An 18379-nucleotide genomic window follows, 5' to 3' on the forward strand; every position below is an offset into this window, starting at 1 on the left:
TGGGGAGCAAAGCAGGTTCACTATGACTGAAAATGACTTGTGCATAAAGTAGGTCATTAGTGATTAGTGGTTTACACACGTACTGCATGCAAGTACAAATTCGAGGCAAAGAGTGTACTTTGTAATCCGTGATATTCAACAACCTCACGGATTATTGCTTTAAATGAATTCAAGTGCATTTTAAAGGAAAATACTTGCTCAGTACTTATGGCCTCGCGTGAAAAAGAGATTTTAAATCAATAAAAGGAAAAGGAAAAAAAATACCACCAGATGCTCTGCACATTACACATCAAATGTGCCTTGTAGACTAAACTACTCAGCAGAATACAATAAGCCTGCTTAGACTTAGCTCCAGCTAGAAATACAACATAAAATACAATTTACACAGGGATGCATCAGTGACAAATAATGTAATAGTACAGAATATAATAATAAATAACATGTTTGGGGCAATTCTGCTGCCTGTGAAAACTGCTGCTTGTAGGAGCCTTAGTTTTGCTAATAATACGTCTACACTTTTAGCTGACTAAAATTATCTTTTTAATATATTATAAATTGTGTTTTTCTCACCTGTTTATCTATAGACAAACTTTTGTGCACATATGATGTCAGATGATGATTCACAGGCCGTATAAACACGAGCATGTGCTTACATGGCCAGTATGAGTTCCTCTAATATGACTGGCTGATTGTTGGCATATCGGATAAATAAAAAGACATTCAAGGCATTGAATTCATCCATTTTTACGTGCTGTCGAATGTCCGAGTGCTGCATGGTCTCGACTTAACATCCCTCAAGTTACCTGACCTGATTTCTTCTCCATCCTGTTCCACCCCCGCGCACGAGACACTGAGGGATCGAGGCGGGGCTCTTATTGGTAGCGGCCTATAAATACCCATCAATGCTGAACGAGGCGAGTAGAGCCGCTGGCATCACCAGGGACGCTCGGTGCAGCAGCAGTGTTTCCCCGGACGCCACAGCTTCTCGTTCCGGGTTCCCCCAGGTCAGCTCAGCATGTCTCTGTCAGGGAGCACCAACACGACCCGGCTGGTGTTCCTCGGGTCAGCGGAGGTCGGTAAGACCGCGCTCATCCACCGCTTCCTGCACAACCGCTTCGAGCACAAGTACACGCGCACAGTCGAGGAGCTTCACGTGCTGGAGTACGACACCGCGGGGTCCGGTAAGATGCGTCTGGAGATCCTGGACACGAGCGGGAGCTACTCCTTCCCGGCCATGCGTGAGCTCTGCATCAGACACAGTGACGCGTTCGCCCTCGTGTACGCGGTGGACGACCCCGGCTCCTTCGACGAGGTGCGACGACTTCGCGAAGAGATTCTGGAGCTGCGGGGCGACAAGGGCGCGCCCATCACCGTGGTTGGCAGCAAGGCGGATCTGACCGAGGCCGAGGGCCGCGTGCTGCTGGCGGCTCAAGTCATGGCCACAGTAGAGGGTGAGTGGGACGCCAACTTCGTGGAGGCGTCCGCGCGCACAGGTGGAAACACCGTCGGAGTGTTCCGCGCGCTGCTCCAACAGGTGAACCTGCCGCACCGGCTGAGCCCTGCGGTGTGGAGGCGCAGAGACACGGTGCCCAGACCAGCTGTCAAGAAAAGACCACCACTGAAGAAGCACAACAGCTGTGTCCTGTCATAGGAACGTTTTCTCCGCTTGGTGATGGACTCTGCAGCTGGACTGCGCGTGTTCAGGTGTTGCTGGTCTTCACAGTACTCTACCTGGTTTGTCCAGAGGTGGAAAGTTGATGAACTGTAGGAAACTTGACCGTTTAAAAGGACCTCAGATAGGCTTATATGTGTTTTTTTTTTTGGTTTTTTACCAGTTAAAGATTCACATTTTTGTGCGCAGGCTGACATTTTTTTATCTTGTGCTAATAAAATATTTTTGTTTTGATTTGTGTCTACAGTTTCATATATTTTCAACTCCCTACACCCCAATATTAATACATTTTAAATAAGTTTACATTGTTCAATGAAAGAAAGCGAGTGGGATACTTTATTCATTCAAAGTAAAAGTACCACTGGCTTACAAGTACCACAGTGTAAAGTACAGTATTAGTAATAAATTACAGTGCAAGTTTGACATTCACAATTTTACATCAGGACACTTTGGCTTTCAGAAGTATCAGCGGTAAAACATGCCATTGCTATCAAAAGTAAAAGTGCTTGTCATGCAAAATGAACCCTGTCAGTGTGAGATAACATTTGGGTTTATTATTATGGATACATTAAGCAGTATTTTGTATTGTGGCTGGTTTAGGGTAAAGGTAATTTCAACTGTGTAATGTAATCTGCATCACTGCATGATATTTTAAATTAACCTCTTGATATATTGAACATATAACTTAAAAGTACAGCTTAATGTTGTGGGGAAAGTCTGATATTTGCCTCTAAAATGTAGTTGAGTAGAAGTATAATTAAAGTATAAGCAGCTCCAGGATTGTTGGATATCCTGCAAAGAAGTAAATGTAGGCTATACTTTCATATATACTATGTAAGTACATGGTATGACAAAAATTATGCTTTAAAATTTGATTTTCCATTCATTTTTACTGGTGCCTTCATGAATTCTGGACACCTGAGTTTGTTCCACTTAATACACCATCAGCCACTTAAATACGGTTCTCTGTGTCACTGTCACACTAATTTCCAGAGGTAGACACAAAATCTCACACAAAATGTCATCTTTAAACTGTCACCTTGGCTCCACAAATAGATCCACACGGACAGGGCTTTTTCTGTCTTCATCATTCTCACACCAGTGAACGTCAGCCGCCATTGTTAGCCTCAGTGGATGCATGGAGAGAATATTTAGATCAATCGATGCTTAACAGAAATAGCTCATCCATTTGCATGAAGCCACATTGTGCTATTTGGATAGCAAACACACAAATACACACATTGTCAAGTGGAAAACATAGAGACACAAACAACAAGGTTCTCATTCCTCTCCATTCATCTGCTCTCTCCTCACCCACTTATGCTCCTCTTATCTCCCTCCACTTATCCCCACGTCAGCTGGATGATGTAAAACGATCGTGCTTGAAAACAACTGGAAGTACACAGTGGCTACAAAAAAAAAACAAACAAGGTCCCTGAAATCTGAAATCTAGACTGAAGAAAGTTATTCCCAGTAATGCTGAAACAGGGTCCATCATAATCAAGTCAAACACATCTCAAATTGTAGCTGAGTCAGTCCACCACTCTTAACCAACAGGCTGGATATCATGGTGTTTACTTAAGTGAAATGTTAATAGTTGGAACTTATACTTATACAAACTTATACAAATAAGATTTTACACACTACTGTAGATATTTTTACCCGAGTAAAGAATTTAAAACCCGTCCGTGCAAGCAATTTACCACAACAACAACATCAGCTTGTGCTAAGCGACTGTGCAATTTAAATCCCACTCCGACTACATTTCCCGTCAGCACTGTGTTTTAGGAAACGTAGCAGACCGCAACCGAAGTTAAGCCAATCACACCGCAGGATATGACTTTCTCGCTCAGTGATTGGCTATTTTTGCACTAAACTTCCCACGATGCTTTGCTGCACCGCTTTGGAATTCAAATCGAGCCGACCAATCAGAGAGCACCTTAACGACCGAGGCAGCATTTTAAACTTGTAGCAGGGACTGTTGTCAAAAGGCAGAACAGGGCAACGCTGCAACCACCCAGGGAAGAGTCTGGCGATTAATTTTATGTGTACCTCAGGTTTATTTAAATCTAGAAATTCTTATGTACTTCATTTTTATTTTTAAATCTAAGGTTTGAATAACGTTTGTGTTTAAAGGTAGTTAACGTTAGTTTTGATTTGAATTCACGCGTATATGGGAGCAAGCGAGCTTTCAGAGCTAAACTAACGTCGGTTGAGGTAGGGTTAACAATAGTTTGATCTTTGGAACTATTATCGATACCTCGGCTGCTGAAGAGTTTCAATCGTTTCTTTTAAAGACGCCGAAGGAAAGCTTTGATCCAAAATGAGTGCAGGCATTGCGAAGCCGGCGAATCCGTCGGCACATGTCGACCCGAAATCAGCTCCTCTGAAAGAAATCCCAGATGTTCTGGTTGATTCACGCACCATGAGAAGATACGCCAGGGGAAGATTCCTCGGCAAAGGTGGTTTCGCCAAATGCTACGAAATCACAGATTTGGAGACGAAGCAGGTTTTCGCCGGAAAAATCGTGCCCAAGTCGCTTATCCTGAAGCAGCACCAGAGGGAGAAGATGACCTCTGAAATCGCCATCCATAAGAGCCTCGACCACCCGAACATCGTCGGCTTTCACGGGTTTTTCGAAGACGACGACTTCGTCTTTGTTGTCTTGGAGATCTGCAGGAGAAGGGTGAGTGCACATTTGGGAAAATGCAAGTCCTCTTTCTGGTGAACACGTCTCGGGGTCAGCCGTTATCACGGCGGCCTCTTCCGTTGTCCTACCCGTCCCAGTGCAGGTCGGTTAAATTGCAAGAAAAGCTAAACACGATTCTTTTAATCACTAAAAATCTAACTTTAAGTCGGCTATTATACCAGAAATCGTTTGTTATTGTCGCGCTTTTTCCCTTTTTGAGCTACCCTGGTCACTTCCTAAATATGTGGAATAATTGTCCTGTCCATCCAGCAATGCTTTGGGTTTTAAACAAACAAATAAACATTAAAAAAAAAAAAGTTAGAGCAACAGACTTGGTTTTCTTCACATTGATTTTTGGTTTTCCTATTTCAGTCCTTGTTGGAGTTGCACAAGCGTCGTAAGGCCGTGACTGAGCCTGAGACTCGCTACTACATGACACAACTGCTCAAGGGTGTCCAGTACCTGCACAACAACAGAGTGATCCACAGAGACCTGAAACTGGGAAACATCTTCCTAAACGATGACATGGAGGTCAAGATAGGTAATGTGCTCTTTTAGATTTGAAATGATAGAATACCTTTAAGTGTGATTCTCTGGTCATACCTGAGTTAGGGGTAATAAAAGCCAGTAACATTTCTTGACGCACACAAACCAACCTGTTGGTCCCGTTAAAACAACAAAAGGTTAGGGCACAGCCCAACCCTCGCCTTGTACAATGTGTCATACTTCCTGGAAAAGGTGGTTCCATTTACTGCTGGTGAGATGAGGGTGAAATGCACAAATAAACACAAATATATTCAGAGTTTTACACAAAAACTAGTACTTTTTAAAAAGTCTGCTGCTTTACAAAATCTTGTCTGTCCTCCTTTTTTAAGGTGACTTTGGTTTGGCCACTAAGATCGAGTTTGATGGCGAGAGGAAGAAGACCTTGTGTGGAACGCCCAACTACATTGCACCGGAAGTGCTTTGCAAGAAAGGCCACAGCTATGAAGTGGACGTCTGGTCGCTTGGGTGTATATTGTAAGTCTGAACGCACAAGCACACCTGGGCAACAGTTTTGCCGCTGAGCAGTACTATTCCACATCGTTCAGCGCAGTCACATCAACTTGCTCACTGTCTGTACTCTCTCAGGTACACTTTGTTGGTGGGTAAACCCCCATTCGAGACCTCCTGTCTGAAGGAGACTTACAACCGCATCAAGAAGAACAGCTACACCATCCCCTGGGTGAGCTGGACTAAAGTAGTTCTTCCAAAATATAATATGTAGACATTTTTTGTTTACACGTCTAACTTGCACTCCTCTCATAATCTGAATTTACAACCGTCTCTGCAGCACATCAACCCGGCCGCATCCTCGCTCATCAAGCGGATGCTGCACGCCGATCCCGCCCAAAGGCCTACCATCGCTGACCTCCAGGCGGACGAGTTCTTCACGACCGGCTACGTCCCCTCGCGCCTGCCCACTACTTGCCTCACTGTGCCCCCGCGGTTCTCCATGGGCCCCTCCACAGCTGCGGAGCTCAACCAGAGACGCCCACTGACCGCTATTAACAACAAGGGTAACTGTCCCGGCAGTAAATCGCTTGAGTAGAACTGACCAAAAAAAAAGCCTTTAGTGTACAAATTATGAAAAATAACGCAGGAATATTTAAGTTTCTTGGCATAATAGGCAGGCAGTGGTGATGTGTGTCCAGGTAATTGTTTTAGCACCTGCATAAATGTTAGTGGTGTGTTTTTCCTCCTTTCAGCAGGAACAGAGAAGGTGGATGTGAAGGATGAGCCTGTCCAAAGGTGAGAGATGTTTGTCCAGTGCTCATTTATACAATGTCAAGCTTCAGCACAAACGTGCTTCACTTTCTCTCTGATATGTTAGGCTCATTTCAGTTATTAACAATGTAGCGGTCCTACTGTGGTCCCTGTAACTTTAAAGAGCTCTTATGGAACGACACCTGTTGCCACTGAGATTGTGTGACAATGTAGAATTGCGTTTTGTGTGACATTATTCTACAAGAGTAGTGTATTTTTTCCCCCTTCTGTCTTGTTAAATGTTCTAACTTGTCCGTGTAGGGAGGCTGAACCTGCAGAAAACAACCTGAAAGATATGCTGCAGCAGCTCAACAGCATCATTGCTGCCAAGCCCTCTGAGAAGGCCGTCATCTGCCAAGGTGGGCGCCGACTCCTCAGTTCACTCGGGAAATTGTTAAAGTGTTGCGTGTTTGATAATCTTTTTGCCCATTGACATTGCATACAAAGAGTTTTTTGTGTGTATATTTCTAGAAGAGGCAGAGGATCCTGCATGTATTCCCATCTTCTGGATCAGCAAATGGGTGGACTACTCTGACAAATATGGATTAGGTAAGAGCCTGACTCTGATCCTGCATCCAGAAAGGCTTACACTTTTCTAAAACTTTTATCTGTTTAACAAGAATCATCTCTTTTCAGCGTCTTTTGGTTCTTGTGAAAGTAACACTAACATGGCATAGAAACGGTCTAAATCTGGCACACATTGGATCCGTATGTAGGTCACAGATAAAAGTTGGCCTCAGTGTGAATGAAATGGGTGACTTAAGTTGATCAGTGATGGTTGTGCTTCAGCTAGCAGCCTTCACGTGACTGCAAAGGGAAAAACAAACGCTGTGCCAACAGTTCTCTTAGTTTTATCTGGATGCATCAGATGTTACATTTGGAAGAATGGACGTGTGTGTGTGTTTCAGGCTACCAGCTGTGTGACAACAGCGTGGGTGTGCTGTTCAACGATTACACACGTCTGATCATGTACGCCGACGGGGACAGCCTGCAGTACATCGACAAGACGGCAGCAGAATCCTACCTCAACGTGCGCTCGTACCCTTCGGCTCTCAACAAGAAGGTCAGTGGTGACTCAGCGTTTACCCCCTGAGCCCTTTGGTTAAACTTTGCAGGCTAGTCGAGGCCTTTGTCTGGCTGCTTCCAAACACTTAATCTGTCAGTTTACTTTTTATTTTGATACACTTTATTAGATCTCAGCATCGTATGGATTCTTTTGTACATTTTCCCCCCCTCGTTTATTTATTTATTTATTTGTTTGTTTTAGATAACTTTGCTGAAATATTTCCGCAACTACATGAGCGAGCACCTGCTGAAGGCCGGAGCGAACATCGCACGGCGGGAAGGAGACGAGCTGGCACGGCTGCCTTACCTCTCCCTCTGGTTCAGGACCAAGAGCGCCATCGTCCTGCACCTCACCAACGGCACCGTTCAGATCAACTTCTTCCAGGTAAGACGTGCACCACATCGACTCCCACCAACCACAGTCCCGTTTTGTGTTTCTCCCGATGTCCCGGGCACAAAATCGTGAACTTGCGCTTTCCCCCTGCCCAGGACCACACCAAGCTGATCCTGTGTCCGCTGATGGCCGCGGTGACCTACATCGACGAGAAGCGAGACTTCCGCACCTACAAGCTGTCTCTGCTGGAGGAGTTCGGCTGCACCAAGGAGCTGGCCAGCCGCCTCCGCTACGCCAAGCTCATGGTGGAGAAACTGCTGGACCGATAGCCTCCCCCCCCCACCCCTGCCACGTTAGACCACCTAACACCACTTGTTCACTCTGTCTTTAATCACTGGCCGCTTCTTCCTGCCCGCCAGCCTCTCTGGCGACGGAACAGACCCTTAAAGTCACGTGTATTTTGTTGAAGATTCTAGCAGTTGCTGTGTCACCTCTGAGGCTTTGACACGTACCATGAAATTTTAATCTCCCCCATGGTTGTACACGAACGTTGAATTTCACTCGCTCAGCCACTGATTTTTATCCTTCCCCCTCCCGTTTCTCTTACCTTTAACTTTCCTCATGAAGCTTACTCCTGACGAACCCATTCCTGCTGACGTGATCTGAGACGGCTGGTAGCACAGCACACGTGGCCCCGTACAATCAAATGCGTCTTGGAGGGAAGGAAAGACGAAAGATGATGATGATGTGTCCTTGTGTTTAAAATTCATCTTCGGGTTTATACATTCCTCAAGCGTTCTGTTCGTTTGCATTTGTTTATCAGTCACGCTTCTAAGATGGTTAGATGGGCTGACGCTCAGACTGGCTGTGTGGACGGAGGGAAAACGAAAGCTTCTCTGGTCTGCTTCTCAAGTTTCGTCTGTTTTTATATGTGTTGTATGTAGAGAAAAGGACCATGTGATTATGTCTTCATCATGTACATTCTTCTTCTAGTTACTTCTTACGCTTTGTCTATTTTAGATGTTCTTTTCAACAAGATGTGCAAACTTGTACATACTGCTGAATATGCATACATGTTGTAAAGATTTTAATTTTACACAAGTTCAAATAAACATTTTCTGAAAGATGACAAATTAACGAGGTTGCATGTTTTTCGGCCATGTTAGCTGCTCATGATATTTTCACTGGACCCACATTCGAAATGAAAAGCTCTTGGTTAGGAAGCTGTTACGAAAAGTTGTTAAAAAAAAATAATAAATTAACTCTAAAGAAAAGCTACATTTGCATAAAAGGGGAAAAAGTTATGAAAGCTCCAGAATAGCTGCTATATGAACTTTGTGTTGATGCCTACTTAAATCACACATTGCTTCAAAAATTCTTTAAAGTGAACAGGCTGTGTAGCCTTTCATACATCCCCAATGTCTTAGGCAAACCCAAGACAAACGGTCTCAGGAGTGTGACTAAGGAAGCCTGGAGACAATCTTATAAAATTAAGTTTTAGTAGGAGACAATTGCTTGGTGTGAAATAACTTATTTCCCCTGCCTGTTAAAGTCTAGTGGAAGAAAGCTGGAAAGTTTCTGTACTGAAGCTCTGATATCCTTTACAGTAAATCAGAATTTTTTGCCACCTGGCTGAGACGAGTAGTTATTACAGCTTACAGGACATTTTATGCAGACCTACACTGTGCAAATTTAGTGAGACATACAGTAATCCAGCACAGAAACCCTGTATTTACTCTTAGTGATAATGTGTAAGGGAATGTTTAAGGTTTTGACAAATAAAAAGCATATCAACACTGCGCACCTTCTTAAATTATAATACAGCATGTAAATGTTGGTTTGGTCCAACTTAGCGATACAAAATTAGACAAATTCACAGAATTCACAAACGTTTAATGGAGATTATAAAAACAAACTTTGACACTTCTTTTTCTTTAAATATAAGAAATATAAACATCACGTTCAAGTAAGAAACAGTGAAATCAGCAGCAGTAATAAAACACAAAGTTGATTTTCAAACTGGGGTTAAAGCAGCCTAAAAAGTGAAAATCCTGCATGAAGCAGACAGCGTCACACCAAGAGGTTCAGTGTTTGATAGTAATCTAAAAACTACGAGTGGAAACTTTTGTAAAAGGCTGAGGGAAAGCTAGTTCAACTTAGAAAGCACTGAGTATGTTCAGTTTACAGTGTATTAATGTCTTTATCTTAACAGTTTCGTGGCCTGGAGGTGACACTCACGCATATGAAAGTTGAATTTACTTAACCTTAAGTTTAAGGGAAGCTACAGAGACTCTTCTCTGTGCATTCGAGATCAGGCAGAATGAAGAAAATGTGACGCTGAAGTGTTTCAAATGGTTTGTCTCAACTGAAGCCATGTTATAATCTTCATGTGAACATTCACGCAGCGACGTATGGACCTTTTCAGTTGATAAAAGTCATCAAAGAGTCTTTATTGTTAGCGGCAGAGTGAAGGCTGACTCGTACTGTAGCAGTGTAAGGTAACGTCTCCGTTGTGATGTCCAGTCACCAGCGTGCCCCCCTCCGCCCCCCATCGTGCCAGCTGCCAGCCTTCGCTCTCAGGGGCCCACACCATCCTCGACGAGTCTCGACGGCCGAGCTCCCACACGCACACACAGCCGCTCTGACTCAGGCCCACCACGCTGCAGCTGTTAACGTCAGCTTCGCACAGCCTTCACAACACAGAGGCGGATGTGAGTTAGTATCATGATCGCATACACAGAGACAGCACAAACACTCATCTACCTCATCTCACCTGCCAGACCAGGCTTTGGGCGGATACAGCCGAGTAGCCACGACGGATTTTCCACTCAGAGGATTAACCGCCACGAAGGAGAGCAGGGCCGTCTCCGTCTCTCCGTCCCTCTTCTTCTCTTCCAGAAACATTTGATCTTTTCCTGTGGGCTCTCTATCCTCGTCCTCCAGGGAGATGATCAGCTGGTGCTGCAGCAGGACAAATAACACTCCCTGTATGCACCAACATTCACCAAAAAAACCAAAACAAAACACACACACAGGAGTAAAATCACCTGAAGAGGGAGACAGGTGAGTTGGAGCAAGCAACTGTATAACCAGAAACAGACTCACGCAGTCAGAGTATCCTCTGAGACAGGCCGTGTGTGATAAAGCATCTCCGAGGATGATTCTCCGCAGCAGCTGTCCAGTCTCCAAATTCCTGCGACACAAAAACAGAAAACACATTCCACTGTCAACAACAGAAAACAGCAGAGAAAAAGGAAACACAGTTTTTAAATGTTTGTGGTTAAAGTTAGAATGTGGTTTGACTCATCTAAGCTAACAAGCTGCTATCAGGTGAGAATAATCCTCTTTGATTCCCATCCAGCTATAGTCTGAGTTGGTTTGTCGGTCATGGACCAAGTTTTCGGGAATAAGATTGATGCTCTTATTGTGAAATAAAAGCAAAACGAGTTGAGCACCGACAGCATGATCAGCATTTGTTTTACACGGGACAGAAAGTTTTATAAAATGACTCAAAATGCAGCTTCAATTGCATAAACAATTTTCAGCAAAGTGAGCTAGACAGTTAATTATTTAACACGTTTTAGTGTTCAAATGACAAATTGCAATTTTAATGTCAAATTAAATAATATATGCTTTGGGTCCACTCGCCTTTCAACAGCCAGAATCTTCTAACTAAAATTTGGACAGATTATCATTTTTATTTTGTGTACAAACTTAACATTTATTGTATATTTTACTGTCCATAAGTATGCATAACTCTGCTGGATGTCATCAAATATTTAATATTTTAGCCGCTGGCATAGCAGTGACTTGAAGATCTCTCCGTTACAATCTTGCTTACCAGATGAAGAGACGTCCCTCCTCATCTGTGCCGATCAGAGCATCTGGAAGTCCTTCCACTTGAGCGAGGGCCCCGACACAAACACCGGGGGACACAAGAGGCTGAGAGCTCAGTGTGCTGAGACAGACACAGAGAGATGAGACACTGAGATATCTGTGCAATGAGAAAAAACACCTGAGAGAGAATAAATACAACCAACTCTGCGTTACCTGCCGCGGTCTGACAGCGTAAACACCTGCAGGGTGGAACCAGACGCAGAGTGGGACGAGGTAACCACTCTGGACTTGGTGACGCAAATGACAGTCTGAACAAGCCCCTCACAGAGCAGCACCTGCAAGAGGCTGGAGCTGGACAGCATCCTGTGCACATGGACAACACACACACACAGTTCAGATTAACTTCTGAAAGACTAAAGTGCTGGAAACTTCAGCAGCTCATTTCCCCAGGAACAATAAATAATAAACACATTTGGAAAAGTCCATTGAGAAAGATCTTTAGTTTGGCATTAGACTTGCACAGACAATCAGCTAAAAGTATAAAATATATTCACAAAGTCTGTATTCACCTCACTTCTCTGATTTCTAACTGACCCAGAGTCACACACATCAGCCCAGCAGCATCCAGGACAGGAAACACGTTGATCACTGGCTGCAAACACAGAAATTAATCATGAAAATTTAAAAATTAAAATTTAAGTATGCCATGCTAAACGCTGAGTTTGCCAACAGTCATTTTTGTTTTCTGTCTGTTTTCATTGTGTTTTATTTTAAAAACTGGCTGAATTTTCTATGCTGTTCCTCTGCCTGACTTCCTGTTGGGCTCGATCTGCTCTGTGCAGCTTGATGCGACCTTCATCAATAAAACACAATCACACTGACTAAAAGGGCTGCGATTAGCAAAAGCCACTGATACATAAACCACACCTGGTGGAATCAGCCAGTTAGAAGTTTCACGTTGATGCCACAAAACTGTTAATTCTGTTAATTCTGTTAAGCCAGCAGTTTAAAACATGATTTCATTCAATTTACCATAATATCAAACAGAAAAGCAACGAATCCTGATATCTGAAAAAAAAACGCTAAAACAAGCAAATGTCAGCATGTCATAAAGAAATAAGATTAATTAATGGCTCTGATACAAGGACATACACACCCACACACTCACCTCATCGAAGGACCAGGTGTGTATTAAGTTCCAATCAGAAGCTGAGACCTGATTCCAGAGACACACGGCCCACTTTCCAGCTGCGGCTACACACAAACCACCTGAGGATCCAGGCAGACAGCAAGCGTCGACCAGACAGCCTCCTGCTGGGCCCTGAACACACAAAACACACACATAATAATAATAATAATAACACAAACTCAATCCAGCTGCTGTCTTGGATTTAAAACTACAAGTTGAAGCTGAGCACTAATTCTTAACTGTGAAACAAGTAAAATGTTTTACCTTCAACCTGTATGTGCACCTCATCATGTGTGCCTCCACAGCCTCCTCTGTTCTCAGGCCCACCTGTCCACCTGAGTCCTGTGACTGGACCCCGGAGACAGTCAGGAGGGTAGCAGGTTCAGCCCTCTGGGACGGCTCAGATGAAGCCTGGGTCTGAACGGCTGGCGAAACGGGGGGCTGGCTAGGAGGGAGGGAAGTGAGGGATGGACAGGGAGACAAATCTGGAGGGGGAAGGGCTTGAGTGGACGGGCTATGAGGGGGAGGCAGGATGAGAGTTGGCGCAGAGGGAGAGGAGGTCAGCAGGAGGCCAGCAGGGACAGTGTGGGGGGTGAGTCCTAGTGAGGGAAGCGTGGGGCTGGAGTGAAGGGCGGAGGAGCACAGATGTGGGGTTATGAAAGGTGCTGATGCCTGAGGGCTCAATAGGAGCTGTGAGTGGACACCGTGGAGTGGTAAGCACTTGTCCGGATTTTTATTTTCTCTGGGAGAACGTGTGGTGGGCTCAAATGAGATTTCTCTGGCAGGAGATTTCACATTCAGGTGCTGCGCAGGAGACTCTCCTGGAACTTGACTGTCATTACATGCATGTACAGCAGTGCCGTTGTCAGAAGGCTCCTCGGGGGTTTTCTCTAAAGTGCAATCAAAGGGCAGAGTCTTGACACCAGCTTTGTCTTCTGTTTGGTGGTTTGGAGACATCTGGATGAGGAGAGGATGAACTGCACCAGCACAATCTGTGTGTTCTTCTGATGAAATGACATAAGACTCCTTCATATGAAGCTCATCTGACTGACTGATGAAATGATCACTGACTTCACCTGCAGGTCTGTCCGCAGTATCTTTCGCTTCACATTGATCGGCACAGTCAGCAGCACAATCTTGCACCACTGACACAAATCCTGTGGAGGCGGTTTGAGTCTGACACTGAGGGTTTTCAGTCTGCTGCGGGTTTTCTCGGTCACATGACTCTTCAGTTAAGGACTGGCTTCTCAGTTTATCTGTAAGCTTGTGTCCTGTCAACACGGACCGTGCAGTGGAATTAGCTGAATCTGAGACTGTGGGTGTGAGACTGAGCGCATCCCTGCTGCTGCGATGAGACTCGTAGCACCGGATGCTCCTGCGTGTGTTGTAAGACGACGATGTAAAACGTTCAGCTCCTGATTCCACAGCAACTTGGCGGAGCTTGTGCAGCTTTAGGGAGGCAAACTGGTCATCCGGGAGATGGAAATCTTGTGGAATATCAAAGTTCACCATGTTGTTAACAAGTGGGCCAAGGGACAGAGAAGGAAGAGGAAGCAAAGATGTTTGTGGAGAGGATGACGAGGGGAGAGATCGCCAGCTTGCTTGGCCTGCAGAACACAAAGAAAAAAAAAAATTCATTTTCATAGTTTTCCTGGTTTGAGAATAGAGCTGAAGCAATCAGCTGATCAAGCAAAGAGTCCATCAAAAGAAAATTTGCCAGCTACTTTGATAATTGCTGCAATTGTTTAATAATTTCAAGCAAATTCTAAAACATTTTCAGCTTTTAAATCTTGTCATTCAGGATGCTAAATACTGAGTCTTTGAGTTTTGGACTGTCTGTTGGACAAAAGAAGCAATATGAAGACGTCACTCTGGGCTGTGGCTAACCGTGGAGAGAACTTTTGACAAATTCCTGATATTTTATGCACTAGATAATTGATTGTAAAAACAACCTGAAGAATAATCCATAATTAGAACAACTGTTTTAGATGGCAGGGAAAAGCTGCAGCCTGTGCACAGAGGCTCGGAGACAGTGTTTTCAAATGGCTGTTGTTCAGCTGAACTCTCCTATAAACAATGTTCCCTACAGTGTGCAAAAGTTCAATATTAGTGACTCTTGACATGACATTCCTTTGTACTATTATTATCTGTTCTTGTGCAGTATGTTTATAGTTTATAAAATGTATTACCCTCTAAATTATCTTGCTGAATTGAACATAACTTTAACAGTACTTGATTGGGCAGTTTTAAAAGATTGATCATTTGACTGCTTAAACAACAAAATCAAAAAAAAAACCAAAACAAAAATCAATCAACTATCTGATAACATAATCAGTCACAGGCTACATCAAACTGTGTGTACACACTGAGAACTTCTTAGGTTATTACATGAAAATTAAATTTAATCTCTTCAGTTGAACTGTAGTATAAAAATGACTTTAGCCTTTGATTCACTTTACACAATAACATCTTAATCAATATTTTAATCTTAGCGAGACAAACCTGCAGCCCTTTAATCTCCATGGCTGACACACACACACACACACACACACACATATATACAGAGTTACAAAACAAGTCTTACTTCTATTCATTTGCGTGGATCTGTTTGTCCTGTTGCAGCTCCTCAGAAAGATGGGATAGACCTGACATCCAGGGGAAGAGTTAGGCTGAGCCTCATTACCTCCAGAAGAGAGCTGTGTAGCTGTGCTTTGGGTGGAGGCAGGTGGAGGGTCGTCTGGCACTGGAACAGTTTCTCGGGGGGTAAGACAGGGCTTTGGTGCATCAGCTCCACTGAGTGATGGGGAGAAAGAGATCGGGGAGCAGGTCGGCTGGGGATCATCTGAGGTTTGCTCAAGAGCTAACTGATGAACTAAACTAAGAGAGCGTTGGGGGGTCTGAAGCCTCCTTGTTCCCCTGCCTCTTCTCCTCCTTCTACCTCTTGCTGAACGAGCAGCACTGACCGTAGGAGAAAAACAAGCATTCGTGTCGATCTGACAAGCTGAGATTTGATCTGAGCTCTGATCGTCCAGCTCAGCGGATGTGTCAGCCGCCTGTGATTCCATATGAGGTCTTACAGATGGAGATGCAGTCATCAGCGAGGAGAAATCTGTCTGAGAATGCTGATCTGAACCTTTGTGACTCTGTGTGTGTCTGTCCGGTCCTCTGCCGCGGCCTCGGCTCCTGCGATGTCGTCCATTGCTTAGTTGGGAGAGTATGACAGCCTGCATGTCAGGCAGGCTCTGTGAAGATGCCATACGTCTTGTGGTTCGAACGTAGTACTCCGCTGGGAAAAGCAGTCCCTCCACTAAAGTACAGGAGTCCAGGAAGCTTGCACCCTTTACATCATGCTCTCCTCCAACCATCTCACTTTTTTCTTCTTTTCTTTCAGCTGTGTTACCATAACTTTTTTCACTTTGTATTTGTTCTGCTTTATTTTGTTCAGTATATTTATTACTGCTGTCTTCACACAGACTTCCATCCCTCTGTCCTATACTGTCCTCATCTTCCTCTCCTACCTCTCTCTCCTTTCTTCCTCCATTTTGTGAGCCATCTTGAACCTTTCCTTTGGTGTGTATAGCAGGTTTCCAACATGTTTGCAGCAAAGAGGTTGACTCTGATTCTTTAATCTTCTCAAATCTCAACTCCGTTGCTTTTTCTTTTTGTTCTTGTCCTCCTTGTATCTCTTTCTCCTCCAAAGTGCTTGTTTTAGTTTGTCCACAAGTGTTCCAGTGTGTCAGCAGCAGTGAGGGAGACTCGGCTTCTGTGCTAGGAAACAGCCCCTCACTTTCAGTCACAGTTTCTGTTCCCTCGTGTTTGGCTCCGTCTTCACTTCCTTGTGTTCCAGCAGTATTCATCCTTTCATTCTGCTCCTGTCCTTCCTCAGTGTTGTCTGTGATCCTGCCAGCCTCAGCGCTCCTCCTCTCCCAGCGCAGGCGGCTGCGTCGAGACCTGAGACGCAGAGCGGGACTGGTTCTGTGACCTTTAGCCGCATCTTGGCTGGGATGCGTGGTTTGTGAGCAAGCAGCATCAGATGGGAGCGTGAATCTGATCACTGGGCTCCTCGTGAAGTTCTCAGAATCTGTTAAGCAGGCAAACAAAGCACAACAGCAATGACAGTGTAATTTTAACTATATAACAAGATGTTCTGGGATACATATGCATACGTGCGTATTGAAGTCCAATAAGAAATATATTATTGCTTTGTGGTAAAATTAAACACTATTAAGAGATTTCAAGAGAATCTTCAGAAACTGCTCTCCCCTCTTTGCACAACATCCCTAGATCTTCCCATGCAGCTCACAAAAACAACAATTTTAACGTAATCACTTCAGTCTGCATAAGAATAAGCTGCAGTTAAGTAGGAGGTAGGGTGAATTTCAACCAAAGGAAAAAAGTCTGAAAATATTAATCTCACCTCTGCCATGCAGTGACAGGAGTTACTGCATCAACAACATATGACTTTATAGATGAACTAATACAGTCCTATGTGTGATGCACGTAGGGTTGAATGATTCTATAGTTTAAATGTATTTCCTGTAACATTTTCAGATATTTTACAACCTGTCTTCCTAGCTAATTGTCACTGGTGTTGTGAACTGTGCAAGAGACAAACTACATGTACTTTGCAGCTGATTAGGACACACTCACCTCCAGTGTGTCCCTGGCACTGAGGTACACCTGAGGTTGTCCCATTGGTGGTGTCAACTGTCAGCGAAGATGGGTTGAGACAAGGGTTAGGTGTAACCTCTGGGTCTCTCTGGTCCTGGTGGTTCTGCTGTGTGATCCTGCTCCTCACATGTCTACGCACTGCTTCTGAACGCTCAGCACGCTGCAAGCAGAACTGCACGTGAGCAGCACAGACTTTCTACACAAGAGATGTAAAGTGAAAGAGTGATTCTTACCTGTAATCTCTGAGCTGTCCTGATGTACTCCCTTTGCAACAGTAACAACTTCCTGCGAAGCTGGGAGGGTAAAATCTTAACGTCAGCAGCAGTCAGCAGACATAAAATATATACAACACTAATATACAATACCTTCTCCTTGTCATCACAGTGCAGTGTAGTCCTCAGCTGCTCCTCACAAATCAAGATATCCCCCACACTGTTCTCCATCCTACTTACTGGGTCTTAACATCTGGGATACATACAACACACACTGACTTACGCAGACAGGAAGTTATGTGTACATGCGGTACGACTAAGATGACATTCGTTAGCTGGTGTGTGTAGTGGTTAGAAAATGTTACGTTTTCCATAGCCAGAAAGCTAACGGTATACTTCGAAATTAGTCAACGTAACTTAACGTCACTTGCGTCATTGTGCTCACAGCTAAAAGCACCGAAACACGAATGTTAAAAGTTGTTGTTAAAAGAGTTTTCTACACACAAAAGCACTCGGCTTAGTTCGTTGAAATGACAACTTAATCGTCCATGTAGTTAATGTAAAAATTTAGGGGAGACTTACAGTGGCATCGCTGCTGCGTCCATGAAAAGTTTATGTTGACGTTCGATTAGGCTGGTATCGATTCTGTCCCAATTTCCCGCGAATCCCTCAAACAGGCCTGAGCAGTCGAGCTCCGATGACTCGATCAGATGAATGGAGGAGGTAAATGGAACCTTGTGACTGGTCAAATTAAATACTTGAGTTCAGCTTCATATTCGGGTCAAAACACTGTAGCATATTCCCATTTATTAAACCAAAAATCTTGGTTTTGAGTTTCACAAATCTGTAAATTGCTATTTATGAAGGATTTTTATGAAAAAACTTTGCTTGGCCTCTTTTCAAG

At 44.1% G+C, this 18379-nt stretch overlaps 3 protein-coding genes across 4 annotated transcripts; 2 read left to right on the forward strand and 1 right to left on the reverse strand.

Annotated features, from left to right (window-relative positions):
* The first annotated feature begins 902 nt into the window (after nucleotides 1-902).
* Nucleotides 903-1906, forward strand: rasd3 (RASD family member 3). Its single transcript, XM_046370970.1, has one exon. It carries the CDS (start codon nucleotides 1016-1018, stop codon nucleotides 1649-1651), a length of 636 nt encoding a protein of 211 aa, XP_046226926.1. The 5' UTR covers nucleotides 903-1015; the 3' UTR covers nucleotides 1652-1906.
* Nucleotides 1907-3667: 1761 nt separating this feature from the next.
* Nucleotides 3668-8703, forward strand: plk1 (polo-like kinase 1 (Drosophila)). Of its 2 annotated transcripts, none has more exons than XM_046370944.1 (11): nucleotides 3668-4358; nucleotides 4734-4902; nucleotides 5237-5381; nucleotides 5493-5586; nucleotides 5695-5920; nucleotides 6113-6152; nucleotides 6429-6526; nucleotides 6639-6716; nucleotides 7076-7230; nucleotides 7435-7617; nucleotides 7722-8703. In XM_046370944.1, the coding sequence occupies exons 1-11, from the start codon at nucleotides 3996-3998 to the stop codon at nucleotides 7893-7895; spliced, it is 1725 nt and encodes a 574-aa protein (XP_046226900.1). In that variant the 5' UTR covers nucleotides 3668-3995; the 3' UTR covers nucleotides 7896-8703. The 2 variants fall into 2 exon arrangements, with proteins under 2 accessions (XP_046226900.1, XP_046226889.1); XM_046370933.1 differs by having other exon boundaries at nucleotides 3669-4358; nucleotides 6110-6152.
* Nucleotides 8704-9438: 735 nt separating this feature from the next.
* On the reverse strand, nucleotides 9439-18215 carry palb2 (partner and localizer of BRCA2). The gene is made up of 13 exons (XM_046370920.1): nucleotides 18058-18215; nucleotides 17629-17728; nucleotides 17497-17556; nucleotides 17243-17423; nucleotides 15177-16673; nucleotides 12857-14199; nucleotides 12572-12724; nucleotides 11973-12055; nucleotides 11617-11766; nucleotides 11408-11524; nucleotides 10672-10759; nucleotides 10340-10551; nucleotides 9439-10256 (listed from the first exon to the last, which is right to left on the reverse strand). The coding sequence occupies exons 2-13, from the start codon at nucleotides 17704-17706 to the stop codon at nucleotides 10022-10024; spliced, it is 4197 nt and encodes a 1398-aa protein (XP_046226876.1). The 5' UTR covers nucleotides 17707-17728; nucleotides 18058-18215; the 3' UTR covers nucleotides 9439-10021.
* Between the last annotated feature and the right edge of the window lie 164 nt (nucleotides 18216-18379).

This window comes from Scatophagus argus, chromosome 2 (genome assembly GCF_020382885.2).
Source record: "Scatophagus argus isolate fScaArg1 chromosome 2, fScaArg1.pri, whole genome shotgun sequence".
Lineage (NCBI taxonomy): Eukaryota > Metazoa > Chordata > Actinopteri > Scatophagidae > Scatophagus > Scatophagus argus.

Bases quoted from the DNA above. Each gene is read 5' to 3' on its own strand.
- plk1 (XM_046370933.1), top strand. From the start codon at position 3,996: ATGAGTGCAGGCATTGCGAAGCCGGCGAATCCGTCGGCACATGTCGAC. The intron at 4,359-4,733 runs GTGAGTGCACAT...TTCCTATTTCAG, and splicing joins TGGAGATCTGCAGGAGAAGG to TCCTTGTTGGAGTTGCACAA. The intron at 5,921-6,109 runs GTAACTGTCCCG...TCCTCCTTTCAG, and splicing joins GACCGCTATTAACAACAAGG to CAGGAACAGAGAAGGTGGAT.
- rasd3 (XM_046370970.1), top strand. From the start codon at position 1,016: ATGTCTCTGTCAGGGAGCACCAACACGACCCGGCTGGTGTTCCTCGGG.
- palb2 (XM_046370920.1), bottom strand. From the start codon at position 17,706: ATGGAGAACAGTGTGGGGGATATCTTGATTTGTGAGGAGCAGCTGAGG. The intron at 14,200-15,176 runs GTAAGACTTGTT...TGTGTTCTGCAG, and splicing joins ATCCACGCAAATGAATAGAA to GCCAAGCAAGCTGGCGATCT. The intron at 12,056-12,571 runs GTGAGTGTGTGG...CTGTGTTTGCAG, and splicing joins ACACCTGGTCCTTCGATGAG to CCAGTGATCAACGTGTTTCC.